The following is a 19,447-nucleotide window of genomic DNA, read 5'->3' on the forward strand; positions in this document are numbered from 1 at the left end:
CCCCACAGAATTTCTCTCCTGGGACCCCCCCCCCCATCAGGGTCAGGAGCCCAGGTGAAGAAAGCCATTGGAGTCAGACGTCGCCACTTGGACGCAGACAAAGGAACCATGGACAATGTTGTGGGAGAAATTGACTTGGTATCCATACATATTGATGGCATTTACAGTCACACATACCCACTGGACATCTGTTTCTGTTAAAATGATTCCACTTCTAATGATATTTTGCCTTTGTTCTCGTTTTCCAACTTATGTTATAAAAAAAAAATCCTCTTAAACAATGGAACATAATTTGTGTACGGATTCCTTGTTTCCTAAACAATTGAATTACATTGGATTAGATTCATAGAACGGCAAAACTGGCAATTGGTCAAAGGTATAAGTGTATTTTTGCCTTTCTGTATGTTAACCAGTTGGTCACACTTTTTCACTTTGATTTTGAGCAAGGTAAACAAAAAGTGTACTCAGAAATTCTATACGTTGGTCAACCAAATTACAAATGGGATTGGAGAAAAGAGTATGATTTAAGAATAAATTTAACCAGGGCCTTTTTGCACATCGACTACAATTTAGCTCAGAGAGATCAGGGAGAACCCACAACTATGGAACCAGATTTAATTGTAATTTACCAGAAGTCACAAAAGTCGGGATGACTTCTCTTTCCCCGGCACATTTTCACGCACCATGTCTTTGAAGAAAAGCGGTAGACCGCCGTTCGTTGAGATAAGAAAACAGGGGGCTCAGACGAGGATAGAGAATAATGTCTTTTTTTCTTCTCCCTGTACCCTCTGTTCTGTTGCGTCTACCGTTTTAAAACTGGGTGGTGACTTGGCGGTAAGTACCTGGCTCCAGTCCACCATGCTCTAATCCACACCACCTGGAAGCCATGGCAGTGTGAGCCACCAGACCCGCCAGTGGCATGCAAGGCCTTGAGCTCTTCCGCTCAGACACTTGGTGGATGCCCAGGCGCATAGAGGCACTCATTGTAGTGGAATATGGAACCATTTATTGCACTGCAAGGCAATTCTGGCTATCTAGATTTTAGTGGGTCAGGCCACGTTATTCACATTTAACAAAAAAAATGTGCAGACTATTGAACAGCATCCTCACATCGGGCATTCTGTACATCCTGTTCCTTCTGCTTCATTTTAATAAATGATAAAACCGTAAGCACCAATAAAGAATGCAAATAGCCCTCGGAGATAAAAAAAATAGATCTCAGTGTATTTGAAAAGCACAAGTATAGTATATTAAACACTATATTAATACATTTATAAAGTATATACCTACACTTTCAGCTTATCAATACACTGTCGATAGATTTCTACACTGCCTCCACTACCACCTGGCAGTTAGGTTGATATTGATCTGGAGGAGAGAATAAACAGTAACGACACACTCCCTGTTTGAAATTCAAATAAATAGCTACCCCTATTTATTTTAGCTAACGGTGTTATCCAAGTTTCTAGAAATCTTTCATCCATATAGCTACAGTATGTGTCACGATCGTCGTAAGAAGCGGACCAAAGCGCAGCGTGGTTTGAATACATTCTTCTAAGTTTAATGAAGAACACTTAAACAAAAACAACAAAACGAATAAGACGACCGTGACCGCTATATAAATACTGTGCAAACATGCAACATAACATAGACAATCACCCACAACCCACATTGACAACAGGCTACCTAAATATGGTTCCCAATCAGAGACAACGACTAACACCTGCCTCTGATTGAGAACCATATCAGGCCAAACACAGAAACAGACAAACTAGACATACAACATAGAATGCCCACTCAGATCACACCCTGACCAAACAAAACATATAAACATACAAAGCAAACTATGGTCAGGGCGTGACAGTATGGACCACATATCTGCTTGGCATTGGCTCAGTACAAACCAAAAGAGAATTAGAGAAACATTCACATCACCACCAAATTGATGGAAATCATAGCAAAGGCAGAAGGTAAGGGACAGGTAATTTAGTATTTATTTTATACCGAATAAAAACATAAATGCAACAATTTCTTTGATTCTACTGAGTTACAGTTCATATGAAGGAAATCAGTCGATTTAAATAAATAAATTAGGTCCTAATCTAAGGATTTCACGACAGGAATACAGATATACATCTACTGGTCACAGATACATTACAAAATGGACCTCACAATGGGCCCCAGGATCTCGTCACGGTATGTTTGTGCATTCAAATTGCCATTTATAAAATGCAATTGTGTTTGTTGTCAGTTCAGGAGTAAAAATGTGCTTCATATTATTCACATAATAAGTGAAGAAGCCGGATGTGGAGGTCCTGGGCTGGCGTGGTTACACGTGGTCTGCGGTTGTGAGGCCAGTTGGACATACTGCCAAATTCTCTAAAATTATGTTGGAGGCGGCTTATGGTAGATATTGTATTATGGTGCATATTGTACTGGTAGAAAAAGCAAAAACAAATGTTTTCATTTGTACATCTGATTCCAGCAACTTAAGCAATGTTCTATGATTTAAAAAAGATGGTAATCTGTGCCAAGGTACTTGACTTAACAAAATCTGTGCCAAGGTACTTGACATAACAAAATGTGGGAAAAGTCAAGGGGTCTGAATGCTTTCCGAAGGCACCGTACATATATTAGGTCTAGCCTGTAGAAAGCTGATGGGATCCTCCTATTTTAGTAGAGGCCATCACTCTGTTTTCTCCCGCAATTGCATAGCCTACAGAAATGTTGCGCAACATGATCTCATGGGCTCTCATGAAGTGTTTGATTTAGATTTTTTAATACATTTGCATTGATGTCAGACTGATTAGAGGGACAATAGAGTGCTGAGTACCAGGCTGGTAGCAAGTTTGGTAGGCTACTAATGACCATCAGCATCAGAGCTTGGAGAAGCCTAATTATCATGACTAAATGGTCACGTGGAATTTGACTGCCGTCATGACTCGTGACCGTCGGTGTGACGGTAATATGGTCACCGTAACAGCCATAGGTATAGATACCGAGGAAGGGTGCAGGCTGACTACATGCTGACTGCAGGAATGTCCAACAGAGCTGTTGCCAGATAATTTAATTTCTCTACCAATGTCATTTTAGAGAATTAGTCAGTATGACCAACTGGCTTCAAACGTAGACCACGTGTAACCACGCCAGCCCAGGACCTCCACATCCGGCTTCTTCACTTATTATGTGACTTATTAAGCACATTTCTACTCCTGAACTGATTTAGGCTAGCCATAACAACAGGGTTGAATACTTATTGAGGAGACATTTAAGCTTTTGATGTTGTATTCATTTGTAAAAATGTCAAAAAACATCATTCCACTTTGACGTTATGGGGTATTGTGTGTAGGTCTCAATTGAGATGTTGCGTCACTGATTTAGGCTGTAACAACAACATGTGACAAATCAAGGGTTGTGAATACTTTCTGAAGGCACTGTATTTTCATGAAATAAACACAGTGATTTAGACATACACTCACCACCCAGCTTATTAGGTACACCAACCCGTTCACAAAAAAATGGATCGCTCCTACAGACGGTGAGTCACGCCAGATCCAGTATCTCAAAAACGGCTGCTCTCCTAGGCTTTCCAGAGAATAGTGCGACAAACAAAATAACACCCAGCCAGCGACAGTCCTGTAGGAGAAAACAGCTCGTTGCTGTGAGAGGTCGAAGGAGAATGGCAAGAATCGTGCAAGCTAACAGGCAAGCTAACTGGCGGCAATGGGGGGTCCGACCCGGTAATAGATGGGTGTACCTAATAAACTGACCAGTGAGTGATGATTTAAAAATGTAAAAGTCTGGATGGGGGCTTTAACCAATCCCTTTGGCATGTAAAGAGGCTGCTGTTATGGATGAAACTTTCCCCCGAAGGAGCTACACAGCTATCATTAACAAGGACAAGTACCATCATGTGTGAAGGCGAAACCCGAAGATAAATTGTACACATACTCCTACTTTAAGCAGTTAAATCTAAGCTTGACGCAAGTATCAAAATTCATTAGCAAGGTGTGCCTCTGTATAAAGCTGAGTCATTGGGAATGAGAGGCTGTTGAATACAAAGCCAGGGAAGGTGATATTCCACTGGATATTACCACATGTGAAGTGTGAGCTCTTTCAGACAGGAGCCTTTGTCCTTCGCTCTTCCAGACTGGGCGAAAAAACTGTGTCCCTCTGAAACGGTCAACACATGACAAAGAAACAAGGCACAGGGCAGAACCAACAAGAGTGAGCGAAAGTGTGTGTGTGAGAGTGAGGTGAGTGAGTGAGGTGTGTGTGTGTGGGGGGGGGAGGGGGGCAGTGGTGGGAAAGGCTCCTCCACCCAGAGCGTTGGAGGTTGAAGGCGGGTCAGTAACTGTGAGCACAACCAAAAAAGGGAAGGGCACACATGTATAGATATTTAAGATCCCCAGCCACAGCTTTACTGAGGAGCAAAGAGCCCGAGAAAGCAGTTGGCTAAAGGAAGCTTCACTTCAACCAGTCAGATTCCTCACTCAACTTATCCAATCCTGTTCTCTCAGTTTCTTCAAGACCTCTGGCACCGCTAAAGAATCAGCCTTGACCAGGACAGCTTGCATTCAACCCGAGCAAGACAAGAAAACTCATTTTAATATAGACAATTGTAAAGATGTCTTTGCTGACAGTGGCTCTGAGTTTTACCTTCCTCCTGCTGGTGCTGACAGAAGCGCGGGCGCAGAACCCAAGGAAGAGGCTGGCGCCACCCAAGCCTCCAAAGGCGCAGTGCTGCGATGACGTGCGCTCCCTGAAGGTGCAGGTGGCCAACCTGACCAGCCTACTGGAGGAGCTGGGCCGCAAGCAGGAGACAGACTTGATGAACGTAGTAAGGCAGATGATCGAGCTGGACAAGCAGAATCGACAGCAGGAGTCCCGCGTCACTGAGGCCGAGAGCAAGTACTCTGAGATCAATAACCGGGTGGAAATCATGCAGCTGCAAGCCGCCCAGTCCGTCACTCAGACCACATCAGGTAAGAACCTAAGTTGTGGATATTTTAACATTTCTACAAACTTCAAAGTGTTTTCTTTCCAATGGTACCAACTCTATGCATATCCTGGCTTCAGGGCCTGAGCTACAGGCAGTTTACTTTGGGCACGTCATTCAAGCGGAAATGGTGGAAAAAAGGGGCCTATCCCTAAGAAGTTTAAACCCCTTTGATTTGTTCATTGCTCCTCAGAAAGAAAATAACACAGGAACAAAACACTACTTTACTGTGTATAAAACATTTAGTGTTGTTTTCCTTCATTTCATTTTCATTTATTTGCATTGTGAAAGTTTCAACTTCAGTGAATGTGATTCTCTAACCTTTTTTTCAATTGACTAATGAGGCTAGTAGGGGTAAAACACATGTTTTTTTGTGTGCAAATAACAGCCTATGAGTAGTAGAATGCAGTAGTACAGTACAGTAGTGACTGTGACAAATGGCCAGAGTGGAAATCTGGCCAGCTCCACATGACAAACCCAGTTCAGTTTAGACCGAGACGATACTCCCTTTCTGTAGATTGTTCAGCATCTGCTTCCAGACACTCTCCACAGGTGTAAGAAATCATATCACTAGCTGCCATACATAAAATACTTCCATAAATACTCATAGCACACACCTGCCACTTTATATAATGTTTACATACCCTACATTACTCATCTCATATGTATATACTGTACTCTATACCATCTACTGCATCTTGCCTGTGCCGTTCGGCCATCGCTCATTCATATATTTTTATGTACATATTCTTATTCATTCCTTTACACTTGTGTGTATAAGGTAGTTGTTGTGAAATTGTTAGGTTAGATTACTTGTTAGATATTACTGCATGGTCGGAACTAGAAGCACAAGCATTTCGCTACACTCGCATTAACATCTGCTAACCATGTGTATGTGACAAATACAATTTGATTTGATTTAATGTCAGACACACAGGAAATGTGGTTGGTAACAAAAATGATCCTCTTTATGATCACATCAGTCAGTCTGCAGTCAGAAAACAGAAAATCTACTTTAAAAAGCCCCTCACAGAAATATTAGCCTACAGTTTCAGACAACTATTATTGAACAAACAACCAAAAAGGTTCAATTCTATTTGTTTGTAGGCCATTATTCTTTGTTAAAAAAAATTACTATAATTATCAGTGGGCGTTCTGAATCTTCGGCACTAGACAGCTGCCATCATTTGGTGAAAATGGAGACTATAGTGTGCAAACTTGTCTGGGTGTCTCGTGAAAAGCCAAAAGCCATCGTTTGAACTCTAAGTGTCCCTTCTGCACGAAGTCTGCCAATAAAGACCACCTCTATCAAAGCCAATTGTTTCCATCCGTCATCTGAACTTAACCAAACTATTAATCACAGTGGGGAGATTTAACCAGGCAGTGGGGAGATTTAACCAGGCAGTGGGGAGATTTAACCAGGCAGTGGGGAGATTTAACCAGGCAGTGGGAGATTTAAACAGGCAGTGGGGAGGTTTAACCAGGCATGTCACAGTGTATATTTTAATACCCTATTAGCAGTAGTACATTTATGATGCTGCCACAGTGAACAGAGAAGCGCTTTATAATGACTCTGCAAATTATACAGGCACTGTGCAGACAGGTAAGCAGAGCAGGAAGAAAAGCAAAGATTACAGTGGCGTTTCCACTCCAGCCTCTAGCCATGAAAACACTTGATCCCTTTTTGATGCATTGGATCCATTACTCCCCAGTGATCTCAAAGCACCACAAATGGCATCACCATACCATCACAGAAACAATAGAGAGAACTATGCAAAGAAATGTAACCATGCTGTGTATAATATCCTTCTATCCAAAATTCTTTGACTTCTCTGGCAGACATCTATTCCCATGATACCGTTTGTCAATTTGCATTTTTAAAACCCGCCATGAAACAGCATCTGGTTTGGCCATCTCTAATGACAAAGCCTTTTCTTTTCTAGATGCCATCTACGACTGTGCATCCCTGTACACCAAGAACTACAAGATCTCTGGGGAGTACAAACTGCCTGCAGATGACTTCCTGGGGACCCCTGAGATCAACGTAAGTGATAACCCTGGAACTACAAAAAAAGTTTTACATTCACAGATCCCTGCTACATTGTAGTCTCTGTATAATGGCAGGTCTTCTGTGACATGGAGAGCAATGGTGGTGGCTGGACGCTCATCCAGAGACGCAAGGTGGGCCTGACCTCCTTCAACCGCGACTGGAAGCAGTACAAAAATGGCTTTGGCACCATCCGCGGAGACTTCTGGCTGGGCAATGAAAACATCTTCCGTCTGACAAGGCAGCCAAGCATACTAAGGATAGAGATGGAGGTACAAAGGGTGGGGGTGGGAAACACAAAACAGGCTAGCTGCCCGAGAGCAGTAAATAGATAACAGCATGACTCTGACACACCCCACTCCTGAGGTAACTGATGATAGTGGCGGGAGGTTTTATCCAGAGCCAGGAGACTAAAGATACAAACACAGTAAAAAGAAAACTCATGGTCAAGTGGTAAACCTCTTGCTCCAACAAAAGTTATAACATTAGTTCAATATTCTCAGTTTCATAGTTTTACCACAAGATGTGCAGCAAACATCTAAATCGTGTACTGTTTCTGTTTTTCTGTTCTCCAGGACTGGGAAGGCCAGACCCGCTATGCAGAGTACAGTTACTTCACTGTGAACAACGAGTTGAACAGCTACAAACTCTTCATCGCCAACTACAGTGGAAATGCCGGGGACTCTCTGCGCTACCACAACAACACCAACTTCAGCACCAAGGGCAAGGACAACGACAAATGTGTGGACGACTGCGCTTCACTACGCAAAGGTACAAGAGGGACAACATACTTAACTCTGGTTTAACTCACTGAATTAACACCTTCAAATTTCTTTCCAGTGACTGCATTTTCACCTTTTTTTCCCTACAGGTGGTTACTGGTACAACTGTTGCACTGACTCCAACCTGAACGGCGTGTTCTATCGTTATGGCGACCACAGCAAGAGCACAGATGGAATTAATTGGTACGGCTGGCACGGGCCCAACTACTCCCTGAAGAGAGTGGAGATGAAGATCCGGCCACAGAATTTTCAACCATAAACTCTTCTAACTTCAAACTCTGGATGAAGCACATGCTTCAGATTTAACCAAACCTGAGCAACCAAATTGTCTTTCCCCTTTGTTATTGTCTGGAATATTTCTGTGGGTTGAATGTGTTATGTGTTTAAACATGTTTGATTGTAAATTGTAGTTCATTTTGTATTTATCATTTATATATTTTATTTTCTTAAAAGCCTGAGCGAAGCCTCTCTACCACCGCTCCGTTAGGGTAAGTGAATGTTGCTTCCCGCCATCTTGTCTCATAGCAATAGGGTTTATTTATCAGTCATAACTCAAGCTGTAGTTAGGTTGATTACACGTATCGGGCAGGTATGACAATGGGAAGAAAAAAAAATATATATACAGAGATCCATTAAGTGTGTTGCAATGTACCTTTGTGAGCTACTGGAATGCGAACAACCACCCAAAGTACTTCCATCAGAAGTACCTGACAGATTTTATTGTAAGAAAACAAACACATATTTTGGAAATGTGTCCTTTGTAAAATGTGTACAGCTCTATAGTATGTTGTTTTGTGGGATAGGAAATAAACATGTATTTTTAAGAAAAGGCGTGTTGCTGATGGTAGTCAACGTGGTTTATTTGTCTAGCTGTCTGTCTTAGTTCAATATCATCAAATGATCCATGTAGTCATCACAAGACATCAATGGTTAGTAGGTTTGAGAAGCTGCCAGTTGATCGCCCTCGTGTCTCTGATCAACCAACAACCATGCCTTTGCCTTCAGCCACCACTGAGCTCTGACTCACAGGTCACACTGACATTCATGCCACTGGGCAAAGGTCACATAGCCAAACTCCAGGGAACAAGACCACACACACACACACACACGTTTCCCACGATTGCCCAGCATCATGTCAATGGCTTCTACAGCCACTCTGACAGGTCTTTACCACATTCAAAAACAATGACTTTGCAACTACCACTGAAATGGCACGTTGATGTAAGAGGTGAAGCAGTGTGCCCATGGCATACCTTAAGCTGGGTACACTGTCTGTGTATGTCCTTTTAAACAGGTGCCACGGGCAGGATATTGGAGATTCCAGATAAATAGTGGGTGCTTCCATTTGTGGCAGATGAGCGACATTCTAAAAAGTAAGTCCGTGGGAGCTTCGGGACGGTGATCAATGCTGAGAATAATTTAGGATAGAGGACAAATTACAGAGCCATTCTATTGTATCTTGTTGTGGAGTGGAGCTTGTTCGCTCCACCAGTCCAAAAAGGTTTCCACCGGAAGCTTGCAGAGTGAAGCTTGGGGTCCCACGGAGAATGTGAGGTCCCAGTCGGAGTCCTCATTAGTCTAGGAACCCTGTGCCCTGGTGTAACCTCTCGGGTGTGTATTTGGAATGCTCCTCTGCTAATGGCCGACACGCTTCATTTCTTCCAGCCATTCACTGCGAGGTCTGCCGGGGACATTTTAGAGTTTATTTACAGGGTAGCCTAACTTTCTCAAAGTGTTCTGCCCGAAGCCTCAGCTATTTACAGTATATCAAGATATCGTGAAGTACTGAAGGAGAATGTGTTTTAGTGCCTCTTTTTCAGCGCCAGCAAAGGGACCAATCTCTAGGTCCCGTGTAGCTCAGTTGGTAGAGCATGGTGCTTATAACGCCAGGGTTGTGGGTTTGATTACCACGGGGGACCAGTATGTAAATGTATGCAATCACTACTACAAGTCTGTTTAAGAGTGTCTGCTAAATGACAGAAATGTCAAAGTATCTTAAAAGTCAAATGAAGGAAATTACTAAATCAATATGCAGTCAAATAAAAATTTTTTGACTCCTTCAGATGCAGCTTAGCAGAAACTAGGCCTATGTATTCAGAAAGTGTAAAAAAGAAAAGAATATACAGTATAAGGCCGGAAAGCATAAATGATAGTAAGTGCTTTTACTGTCAACACAACATTTCAGAGTGTAGGCATATTGCATATGGATGACGTCAAGCATTGCATTCCGCTAGCATTTACTGGCAATAAGTAATGCATAGGGCAGCAAGAGCTTATTTACATGGCAAATCAACAAAAGACTTCACAGAATAGCATGTGTTTCATCAAGTGCTAAAGGATAGATACATCAAACCTGCATCAGTATCGGTTGTAAAGCATTTAGTGTTGAACCAACATACCAGTATCTCCACCATTGGTTCTATGTTGATATGCTTCATTCAGAGATAAAACAGTGTTGGTGGGTAATAATATAACTTGTTTCAGTACCAAGAAAACCTTTAGGTTCAACAAGTAAATGTTCTAAAATCATCTGGAATGTGAGAAACCAATAACCTCAACTGACTTCCATCAAATTAAAATTGCTTTAATTAATTTATTGAGCGGAGTGATCAGCTACCAGACAGCAAAGGCGACAAGGAAAAAGACGTAGGCTCTTTTGAAAAGGGTAAGAAGGAAGGAAGGAAGGACTCATTTTTAAGTATTTGAGCAGGGCCTTTGGCTTACCTAATGGTAAGTAATGGTCTAGACTAGTGGATTAACCCCAGATTGAGGCGCCTAAATAATTTTTGCAGACTCAAAATCCCTCATGCCTTAAGCCCCCCACATAACGTACGATTTTAGCAGTTTTATGCCACAATTTTGCCATCCCAGACAAACGTTTGCAGAATGTGACAGAACTGCAGCAAATTGTACAATCTGGCCAGGTTGATATCAAGATTTTAATTGGGTAACATCGCACAGTGTGATGTAATAATCGTAAAAGACTGAATCCGACGTACAGTCTGCAAAATACTTAATAGTGTAAAGCCCCCGCATCTGGGCGGCTGTGGAGCATCAAAGTCGCCTTTAATTCCTAGGACAACGTGGATAATCGTTTTCGTGTCGGTAAATACCTTCCACATATCCGCAATGCCTTAATGCTAAATAAATGAAGACCCAACTTTTTGAGATTACTTTTTGGCTTACAAATGCCACAATCAAGGTTTCATTGCTAGGCCCACCAGCAACTGAGTTACTGAATTTAATATATTTTTTGGTGTGAATAGGGAAGGTGACAAGAAATGGGAAAATATCTTCAAAATTTCCTGACTTAAGTGTATAATGCAATGGCCCCAGAAATCTACTACTTCTACACCAAAGTGTTGGAATAGAACAGGCTACGTGGTGCACAGGAGTCATTTTATGGGAAATCTTGGAGAGGTGAGAACCAGATGGAGAGATTGAAAACACTGAGCTGCTGGCTCCCGTCATTCATCATCATCAAGGCGGGGAGAAATTGAAAACAGGCCACTGAGAGAACGCTATTCCAGACCCCTCGGTGCACGAAAGTGGGCAAACGCACAATTGAATGGCTGGAAAACAATGGCTGGAAATACAACACTAGCGTAAAAGACAAGGGCGAGAGGAGGGATGGAAAAGATGACAGGAGATATGAAAGTGCTATGGGATGAGTGATGTGTCAACCATTATTTGATTGGTGTAATGACTCTCATAAAGGGGTCGTTAATCATCCTAGAGTCGTCAGTGGTCAGCCGTGTCTTTAGTGAGGCTTTTAGGTTCACAAATACACCAAATGAAAAACTAAATAATAGGTAATGGAAGAACTAAAACCGAAGTGTACGCTATGAATTTGCATTGAGGTGGACACCTGTTCTGTGTTCTAACTCAAAACAGACTCCAAATTGGGAAAGGTGAAGTCTGCCAATGCTACAGTGACTAGGGCTAAGCAAGAAGCAAAAAACGCCTTCACTACGGCCGGTTGTTCCATTCATTGTGTATGCGGTACCAGACAGACATTTGTTACCCTTTTCAGGAAACGAGGTGCATGTCGCAAGTCACAACTTCACAGAGGAGCCATTCGTGTTTTTTGCCAGAAATCCCTTCTGGAACATGTGAACTTTTATGTGCCTTAATAACAAACTTGTATGCCATCTGTAAATACGAATAAAATAGTTATATTACAAGCCTTGTTGGTTAAGCCACATAAAGACAGCAACCTTCCCACTAGCCATGATAGGCTGAGATAATGAGTGGGCTCGACATGCCGAGAGAGGGGTTCGGATAGGTCTGCCATATTGAAGGCTTCTGTCTATTTGAGCTTGTCAGTCTATGTTGGTAATCCTTTTAAACGTGGCTTTAAAAATATATGTATTGTGTAGTGGAGCTGCATAAGTGTTGCTCTCCACTTTCTGGAGGATCGAGTTTTGAAATCAGTGGAATTAGAGTATGATAGTTAAATTGATGGAGAAAACACCTGTCTCCGGATTACATCTTCAAACTAAGGGCAACTGTGGAATGGGATTCCTGACAGGGAGATGCGTTCATAGTGCATGATGATGTATACAGGTAAGATAGTCTAGCGTTAGCTAGCTACATTTTCAGATATTACACATTTCTAATTTTGACAGAAAATGGTTTCATTTCAAGCTAAAGGGTACTGTTAGCTAGCTAGCTAACGTTAGCTGGCTGGCTCCCTAGCTGATGTTATTATTCGTTTCCCAGGGTCATTTGCTTTTCTAGTTAGAGCCTAATGTTAGCTAGCTAACATTGAACCTGGTTGGTTAGCTCCCAGCAGATTCATGTAGGGTAGTAACGACATGATTTGGCACCATGTTCATTGTTGTTTAACTAGCTAATGTTACCTGGGCGGCTCGTTAGCTAACGTTAAATTATATATGTGATCTTACACATTGTTTACCTAGCTAGGTTCATTGTTACCTAACCAGCTAGCTACATGTCTTAAGCTAAAGTGTACAACACCCGTTGAATATGGCTGGTGTCAGTGAACATTGGCAAAAAAAGTGTAATGAAATTGTTGCCAGCAGTGCTGGTTAGGCTGTTTTTATGTTATCCAGAGGTAAACAAATCATCGGCCAGTGTCAAGTGTGCGCTCTGAACGCTCTGAGAGCGAAACGGAATGGGTGAGGCTAAAGCTTAAGAGGATGTGAACGATGTTGAATGGGTGTAGACAAAGATTAGCTCTTCACTACATACCAAAACAATTCTCAAAAGTGAGTTTACAAGTTGATCAACTTTCAAAGCAGAATTACTTTCCCATTGTTCCTCAACAATGCAGTGTATGATATACCATTTTGTAGCTCTGAGTCTCTACTTTCAGGTGGTGAGTCACATTTAATATCAAAAGGAGGTATTCTTATTTCAGGGGAATGTACTTACTGTACATAACCTGCGGTTTCTCTCTCTCTGTTTACACTTTGTCACCAAGGCAATTGACAGATACTTTGAACTACTGGACATCTGACATCTCTTTTCCCCAACCATGTGCCACCACACGCATTCCACCAATACTGACACGGGGGAGCCAAAGAAAATAAGTACTGGACATTAAAAGCATTCTAGCAATTTTGTGGTTAGGCTTCACAAAGTAAAAGTGCAGTAAAACCTGTGTGAACCAACAAAAGCAAGATTTCTATAATCCAAGGGGAATTTGAAACATTCCAGCCATACAGTAGCCACACTGCCTCAGTAGCTACCCGTAGAATGTCTCAACAATTGATGTTGGCCATAGCCAAGTCTGGGAAGCACAGGAAATATACAGCATGCACCCGCCAAACACTCCCCTATTCACTCAAAATGGGTTCTGCTGATCATTGTGTTCTCTTATTGAGGTTCCTACCTGATGAGGGACTCTAGAATGAGATGAGAGGCACCCTTCTGGAAAACCAGCTCTTTTCAGTGGAGGGCCTTGGCATATGCACGGCATTTGGCAGCCCTTTCGCCAAGCAGAACAATGTCATTGTCTCTCAGAGGAAGAGGAACCTGAAAAAACACAGAACATTCCTTAGATGGGTGGATTGATGATGTGGCATTGCTCTAAATTAGGGATCTCCAACTATGGGGCGAGCTACGGGGTGTACAGGCCTATATTCCAGCTTATCACCACACCTGATTCAGCTACTAAGGGCCCAGATTGAGGATATTGATGAGTTTATTATTTTAATTAGGTGTGTTACTGCAGGGCTAGAACGAAAGCCTGCACACAAAGTAGCTCAATCCAGGACTGGACCTTAAGACCCATTCTATAGGGCCCTGCTCATGATTGTGAACCCACCTTATCGCTGTGCTCCATGAACATGGTCAGATTGAGCAGGGTCTGGGTGAACTCGACGATGTGCTGGGAGGTGAGGGCCAGCTCGATGCTGCGGATCAACTCATCCTGCTGGTCCTCACTCAGCTCCAACCAGCACGACAGGGAGGCTGTAATGAACAGATCACTAACGACGGATGGGAGAATAAACATCCATTAGATCAGATCACAATCAGTATGATGGATTCTGGGGGTGAATGTTTCATCGTAATAGTGATACGTTTCATTCATTAAGCATTTTTTGGGCTCAAATCACTGTTACAGTAATTGGATGCTTTGTGTATTTCGGTTAGATAGTTATGAATTTTTAAAAGAAAAGTCAAGCAATGCTGTTGTTTATGCACCTTTAGTCAATTGTAAGTCACAGTGAATTGCAAGTCTCTTTGAATTGTAAATCTGCTGCATGGCCACATCATATTGGCTAGGCTTCAGAAACTAAAAACAGCCTGTGGATGCAACACCAGTCAAGATATGTCAGCAAAACAAAATATTATTGGGTTTAAGAGTGGAAATGAGGACCTCTGTTGAAAAATGCCTGGTGCTCTGAAGTGTGGTGGAGGGAGGGAGGGAGGGAAAGAGAATAGCTATACCTGGCCAGGGGAATGTAGGTTTGGGCCAGCGACCAGCACGAGCGCAGGGTCGTTAAGCAGGACCACGCTCAGGCGCCTCAGCCACAGAAATCACATTAATGCGCTTCATATGGAGTCAGTTGGGTGAGGGAAGATGGAAGAAATCAGCACATCTGACAGGTCAGTGTCTCGCACCGTTTTGAAATGATTAGACGTGCTGAAACAAAGGCGCTTCATAATCATTGTGCACTGGTGTCTTATTGGGAGGGGAATTTGGATGAAAACTGAGCAGACTGTCAAATATGTGTTTTATATATCCACCACAAACCGACTACTTGAAAAAGTACTTATCAACTCTGATCATGAAGTGATTTGATCATCTAAAACCAAAAGCACTACCTGTTTGAGGACAAAAAAAAACTATTCGTTGAAATGGAAGCATAATACAAGACACAGTCCAGGAATGGAAATGACATGTTTTTTCTCCTGACCTTCTGCAGGGCCGCGGTGCTGACGTGGCGCTTCTTCATTGGCCCCGCCTCTGCTGTGTCGCTCAGGTTACTGCGCAGCTGGAAGATCAGAGGGTCCTCTTCCTGCTCTGCCAAAGTGTACCCCTGAGATAAACACGGTTACCATGAGGATGCACACACACACACACTCAGTGAGCCCAGGGCTTCTAAACATCTGTTCTGCCCACAACTTCATCTGAAGTAAAAAAAACACACTGTAAGCAACGCGCCTCGATTAATCCTGCTCTATTACACTGTCTGCTTGGAATTATAATTGTTCAAACTTGCCTCGTGCGTTTCGCACAGATTGCCTCCTCGCTATTCTCGAACACATTTCACAACACGTGCTGTCCAAAAACGTGAGACCAGAAACTGACCTTGACGATCCGACAGACGAGCACATCACAGCGCTGGTGTTTGATCCTGTGCTTCAACATCACTTTGTTCACCATGGGGATGAAGATCTGGTACTAAAGCAGAGAAGTAGAGGAATAGAGGAGAGATAAGAGACACCCATGACAGACTGGCGATGCTTTTGATGGTTTGATCAAAAGCTGCTGCGGGGCCAGACTTCCCTGCATGTGGTGGGGTTGGATTTCTAAGGGAGGGGTGACATCATCGACTCTTAAAGAGTAACACTCCCTACTGCCGCTGTGGCACCTTGAGATGGCACAGGAGTCGATTGAAGGGGTGTGCGCGCACTATGGGTGAATGATGTGCAAGCCGAGGATTCCAGTGACTCTGAAACATGGATAAACAACACCCCAACACACAGCTCAGCTACCAAAGTGCACTGGGAGAGAGAGTGTGGATAAGCTGAGAGGAACATCGAAATGGGAGCACTTCTGCCCTAAGCCCACCCATCAAGAGGTTCCTGTGCTTGGCCCTCCTATGTTGAACATAATAAACGGCTCCCTATCCACCGATGTGTACCAAACTCACTAAAAGTGGCAGCAATAAAGCCTCTCTTGAAAAAGCCAAACCTTGACCCAGAAAATATTAAAAACTATTGGCCTATATCGAATCTCCCATTCCTCACAACATTTTTAGAAACAGCTGTTGCGCAGCATCTCACTGCCTTCCTGAAGACAAACAATGTACACGAAATGCTTCAGTCTGGTTTTAGACCCCATCATAGCACTGAGACTGCACTCGTGAAGGTGGTAAATGACCTTTTAATGGCGTCAGACCAAGGCTCTGCATCTGTTCTCTTGCTCCTACACCTTAGTGCTGCTTTTGACACCATCAATCATGACATTCTTTTGGAGAGATTGGAAACGCTAATTGGTCTACATGGACAAGTTTTGGCCTGGTTTAGATCGTATCTGTCGGAAAGATATCATTTTGTCTATGTGGATGATTACAAATCAACTGAAAATGTCGGTGTTCCTCAAGGTTCCATTTTAGGACCACTATTGTTTTCACTATATATTTTACCTCTTGGTGATGTCTTTCTGGAACATAATGTTAACTTTCACTGCTATGCGGACGATACAAAGCTGTACATTTCGATGAAACATGGTGAAGCCCCAAAATTGCCCTCCCTGGAAGCATGTGTTTCAGACATAAGGAAGTGGATGGAGGCAAATGTTTTACTTTTAAACTCGGACAAAACAGAGATGCTAGTTCTAGGTCCCAAGAAACAAAGAGATCTTCTGTTGGATCTGACAATTAATCTTGATGGTTGTACAGTCGTCTCAAATAAAACTGTGAAGGACCTCGGCGTTACTCTGGACCCTGATCTCTCTTTTGACGTAACATTGCAAAATTCAGAAGCTTTCTGTCCAAAAATGCAGAAAAGTTCATCCATACTTTTGTCACTCCTAGATTAGACTACTACAATGCTCTACTTTCCGGCAACCATGATAAAGCCCTAAATAAACTTCAGTGAGTGCTAAACACGGCTGCTAGAATCTTGACTAGAACCAAAAATGTTTCTCATATTACTCTGGCTTCCTGTTAAGGCTAGGGCTGATTTCAAGGTTTTACTGCTAACCTACAAAGCATTACATGTGCTTGCTCCTACCTATCTCTCCGATTTGGTCCTGCCGTACATACCTACACGTACGCTACGGTCACAAGATGCAGGCCTCCTTCTTGTCCCTAGAATTTCTAAGCAAATATCTGAAGGCAGGGCTTTCTCCTATAGAGCTCCATTTTTATGGAATGGTCTGCCTATCCATGTGAGAGACGCAGACTCTGTCTCACCCTTTAAGTCTTTACTGAAGACTCATCTCTTCAGTAGGTCCTATGATTGAGTGTAGTCTGGCCCAGGGGTGTGAAGGTGAATGGAAAGGCACTGGAGCAACGAACCGCCCTTGTTGTCCCTGCCTGGCCAGTGCCCCTCTCTCCCCCGGGATTCTCTGCCTCTAACCCTATTACGGGGGCTGAGTCACTGGCTTATTGGTGCTCTTCCATGCTGACCCTAGGAGGGGTGCCTCATTTGAGTGGGTTGAGTCACTGACGGGATCTTCCTGTCCGGGTTTGGCGCCCCCCTAGGGTTCATGTCGTGGGGGGTGATCATTGTGGGCTATACTCAGCCTTGTCTCAGGGTAGGAGGTTGGTGGTTGAAGATATCCCTCTAGTGGTGTGGGGGCTGTGCTTTGGCAAAGTGGTTGGGGTTATATCCTGCCTGGTTGGCCCTTTCCGTGAGTATCGTTGGACAGGGCCACAGTGTCTCCCAACCCCTCCTGTCTCAGCCTCCAGTATTTATGCTGCAATAGTTAATGTGTCGGGGGCTAGGGTCAGTCTTATGTCTGGAGTATTTCTCCTGTCTTATCCGGTGTCCTGTGTGAATTTAAGTATGCTCCCTCTAATTCTCTCCCTCTCCTCCCGGAGGACCTGAGCCCTGGGATCATGCCTCAGGACTACCTGGCCTGATGACTCCTTGCTGTCCCCAGTCCATTTGGTTGTGCTGCTGCTCCAGTTTCAACTGTTCTGCCTGCGACTATGGAACCCTGACCTGTTCACCGGACGTGCTACCTGTCCCGGACCTGCTGTTTTCGACTCTTTCTAGCGCACCTGCTGTCTCTAACACTGAATGCTCGGCTATGAAAAGCCAACTGACATTTACTCCTGAGGTGCTGACCTGTTACACCCTCTACAACCACTATGATTGTTATTTGACCCTCCTGGTCATCTATGAACGTTTGAACATTTTGGCCATATACTGTTATAATCTCAACCCGGTACAGCCAGAAGAGGACTGGCAACCCCTCAGAGCCTGGTTCCTCTCTAGGTTTCTTCCTAGGTTCCTGCCTTTCTAGGGAGTTTTTAGTAGCCACCATGCTTCTACATCTGTATTGCTTGCTGTTTGGGGTTTTAGGCTGGGTTTCTGTATTGCACTTTGACATCGGCTGATGTAAAAAGGGCTTTATAAATACATTTGATTGATTGATTTTTATGAACACATTTCCTCCATCCTGCCCAGATTGGTAATGAACAGAGTGTGACAAAAAAAAACGTAAGACCCTGGCACTTTGCATCTCAGAAAGTGGGCCCCATTTCTTTGGTACAGTAAATTATATAGTACAAATTGGTAAGAGGTGGGAAAGAAAATTGAACGTGGGAGTGAAAATACTAATGTGAATAAGAGCTGTGTGCCAATTTATTTTAAAAAACTAAAAAAATGGACTTTACAGTACATGTCCCCTACTACCAATTGTATGGGAGATTGGTGGTATACTGACTTGCGGGCCTGTAGGGGTACGTCCGGTGCATCAAACAGCTTGACGATGGGAGGCAGCAACAGATGGAGCTAGTCGTCCAGGTCGGCACCTAACAGTTGAATTGCACTGAGGAGCTGAAGACACTATAGAGCCAATAGAGTTACAACGGGCAATCTAAGGACCAGATAGTCCTTATGGTACACCTAGTGGGAGCGACTGGTATAGGTAGCACACTATGCATCCTTACACTGGTATGATGGTCAAGAAATATAACAGGACATGAGGTACGAAACAACTTGTTTTGCATCAGCAATGTCAGTCGGACGTTTGTATTTATAAAGGCGTACAGATGCAACCTGTACAGTATTGTTTGTGAGAAATGATTTCCTATGCCAACATTCTCATCTACCAAAAGGGGTTCTTGTTCATTGCGAGCTAAGTTTACAGGACAGGGGTCTTTTCGATATTGCTAACCCTCCTGCTTCCTTCATAACAGTACAATGGTTCCAACTCCACCATCTAGCCACGGATTTTAGTACATTTGG

At 43.2% G+C, this 19,447-nt stretch overlaps 1 protein-coding gene and 1 pseudogene across 1 annotated transcript; one reads left to right on the plus strand and one right to left on the minus strand.

Annotated features, from left to right (window-relative positions):
• LOC139543214 (serine/threonine-protein kinase mTOR-like) overlaps nucleotides 1–19,447 on the minus strand; it is a 62,111-nt pseudogene that overhangs the window by 42,307 nt on the left and 357 nt on the right.
• Nucleotides 4,423–8,657, plus strand: LOC139543241 (angiopoietin-related protein 7-like). The gene is made up of 5 exons (XM_071349492.1): nucleotides 4,423–4,985; nucleotides 6,943–7,043; nucleotides 7,124–7,318; nucleotides 7,622–7,817; nucleotides 7,918–8,657. Exons 1-5 carry the CDS (start codon nucleotides 4,628–4,630, stop codon nucleotides 8,085–8,087), a joined length of 1,020 nt encoding a protein of 339 aa, XP_071205593.1. The 5' UTR covers nucleotides 4,423–4,627; the 3' UTR covers nucleotides 8,088–8,657.

The sequence above is a fragment of the Salvelinus alpinus genome, chromosome 17 (assembly GCF_045679555.1).
Source record: "Salvelinus alpinus chromosome 17, SLU_Salpinus.1, whole genome shotgun sequence".
Lineage (NCBI taxonomy): Eukaryota > Metazoa > Chordata > Actinopteri > Salmoniformes > Salmonidae > Salvelinus > Salvelinus alpinus.

Coding starts and splice junctions, on each gene's coding strand:
- LOC139543241 (XM_071349492.1), top strand. CDS start 4,628: ATGTCTTTGCTGACAGTGGCTCTGAGTTTTACCTTCCTCCTGCTGGTG. Junction 4,986..6,942: donor CGTCACTCAGACCACATCAG/GTAAGAACCTAA, acceptor TTTCTTTTCTAG/ATGCCATCTACGACTGTGCA. Junction 7,044..7,123: donor TGGGGACCCCTGAGATCAAC/GTAAGTGATAAC, acceptor GTATAATGGCAG/GTCTTCTGTGACATGGAGAG.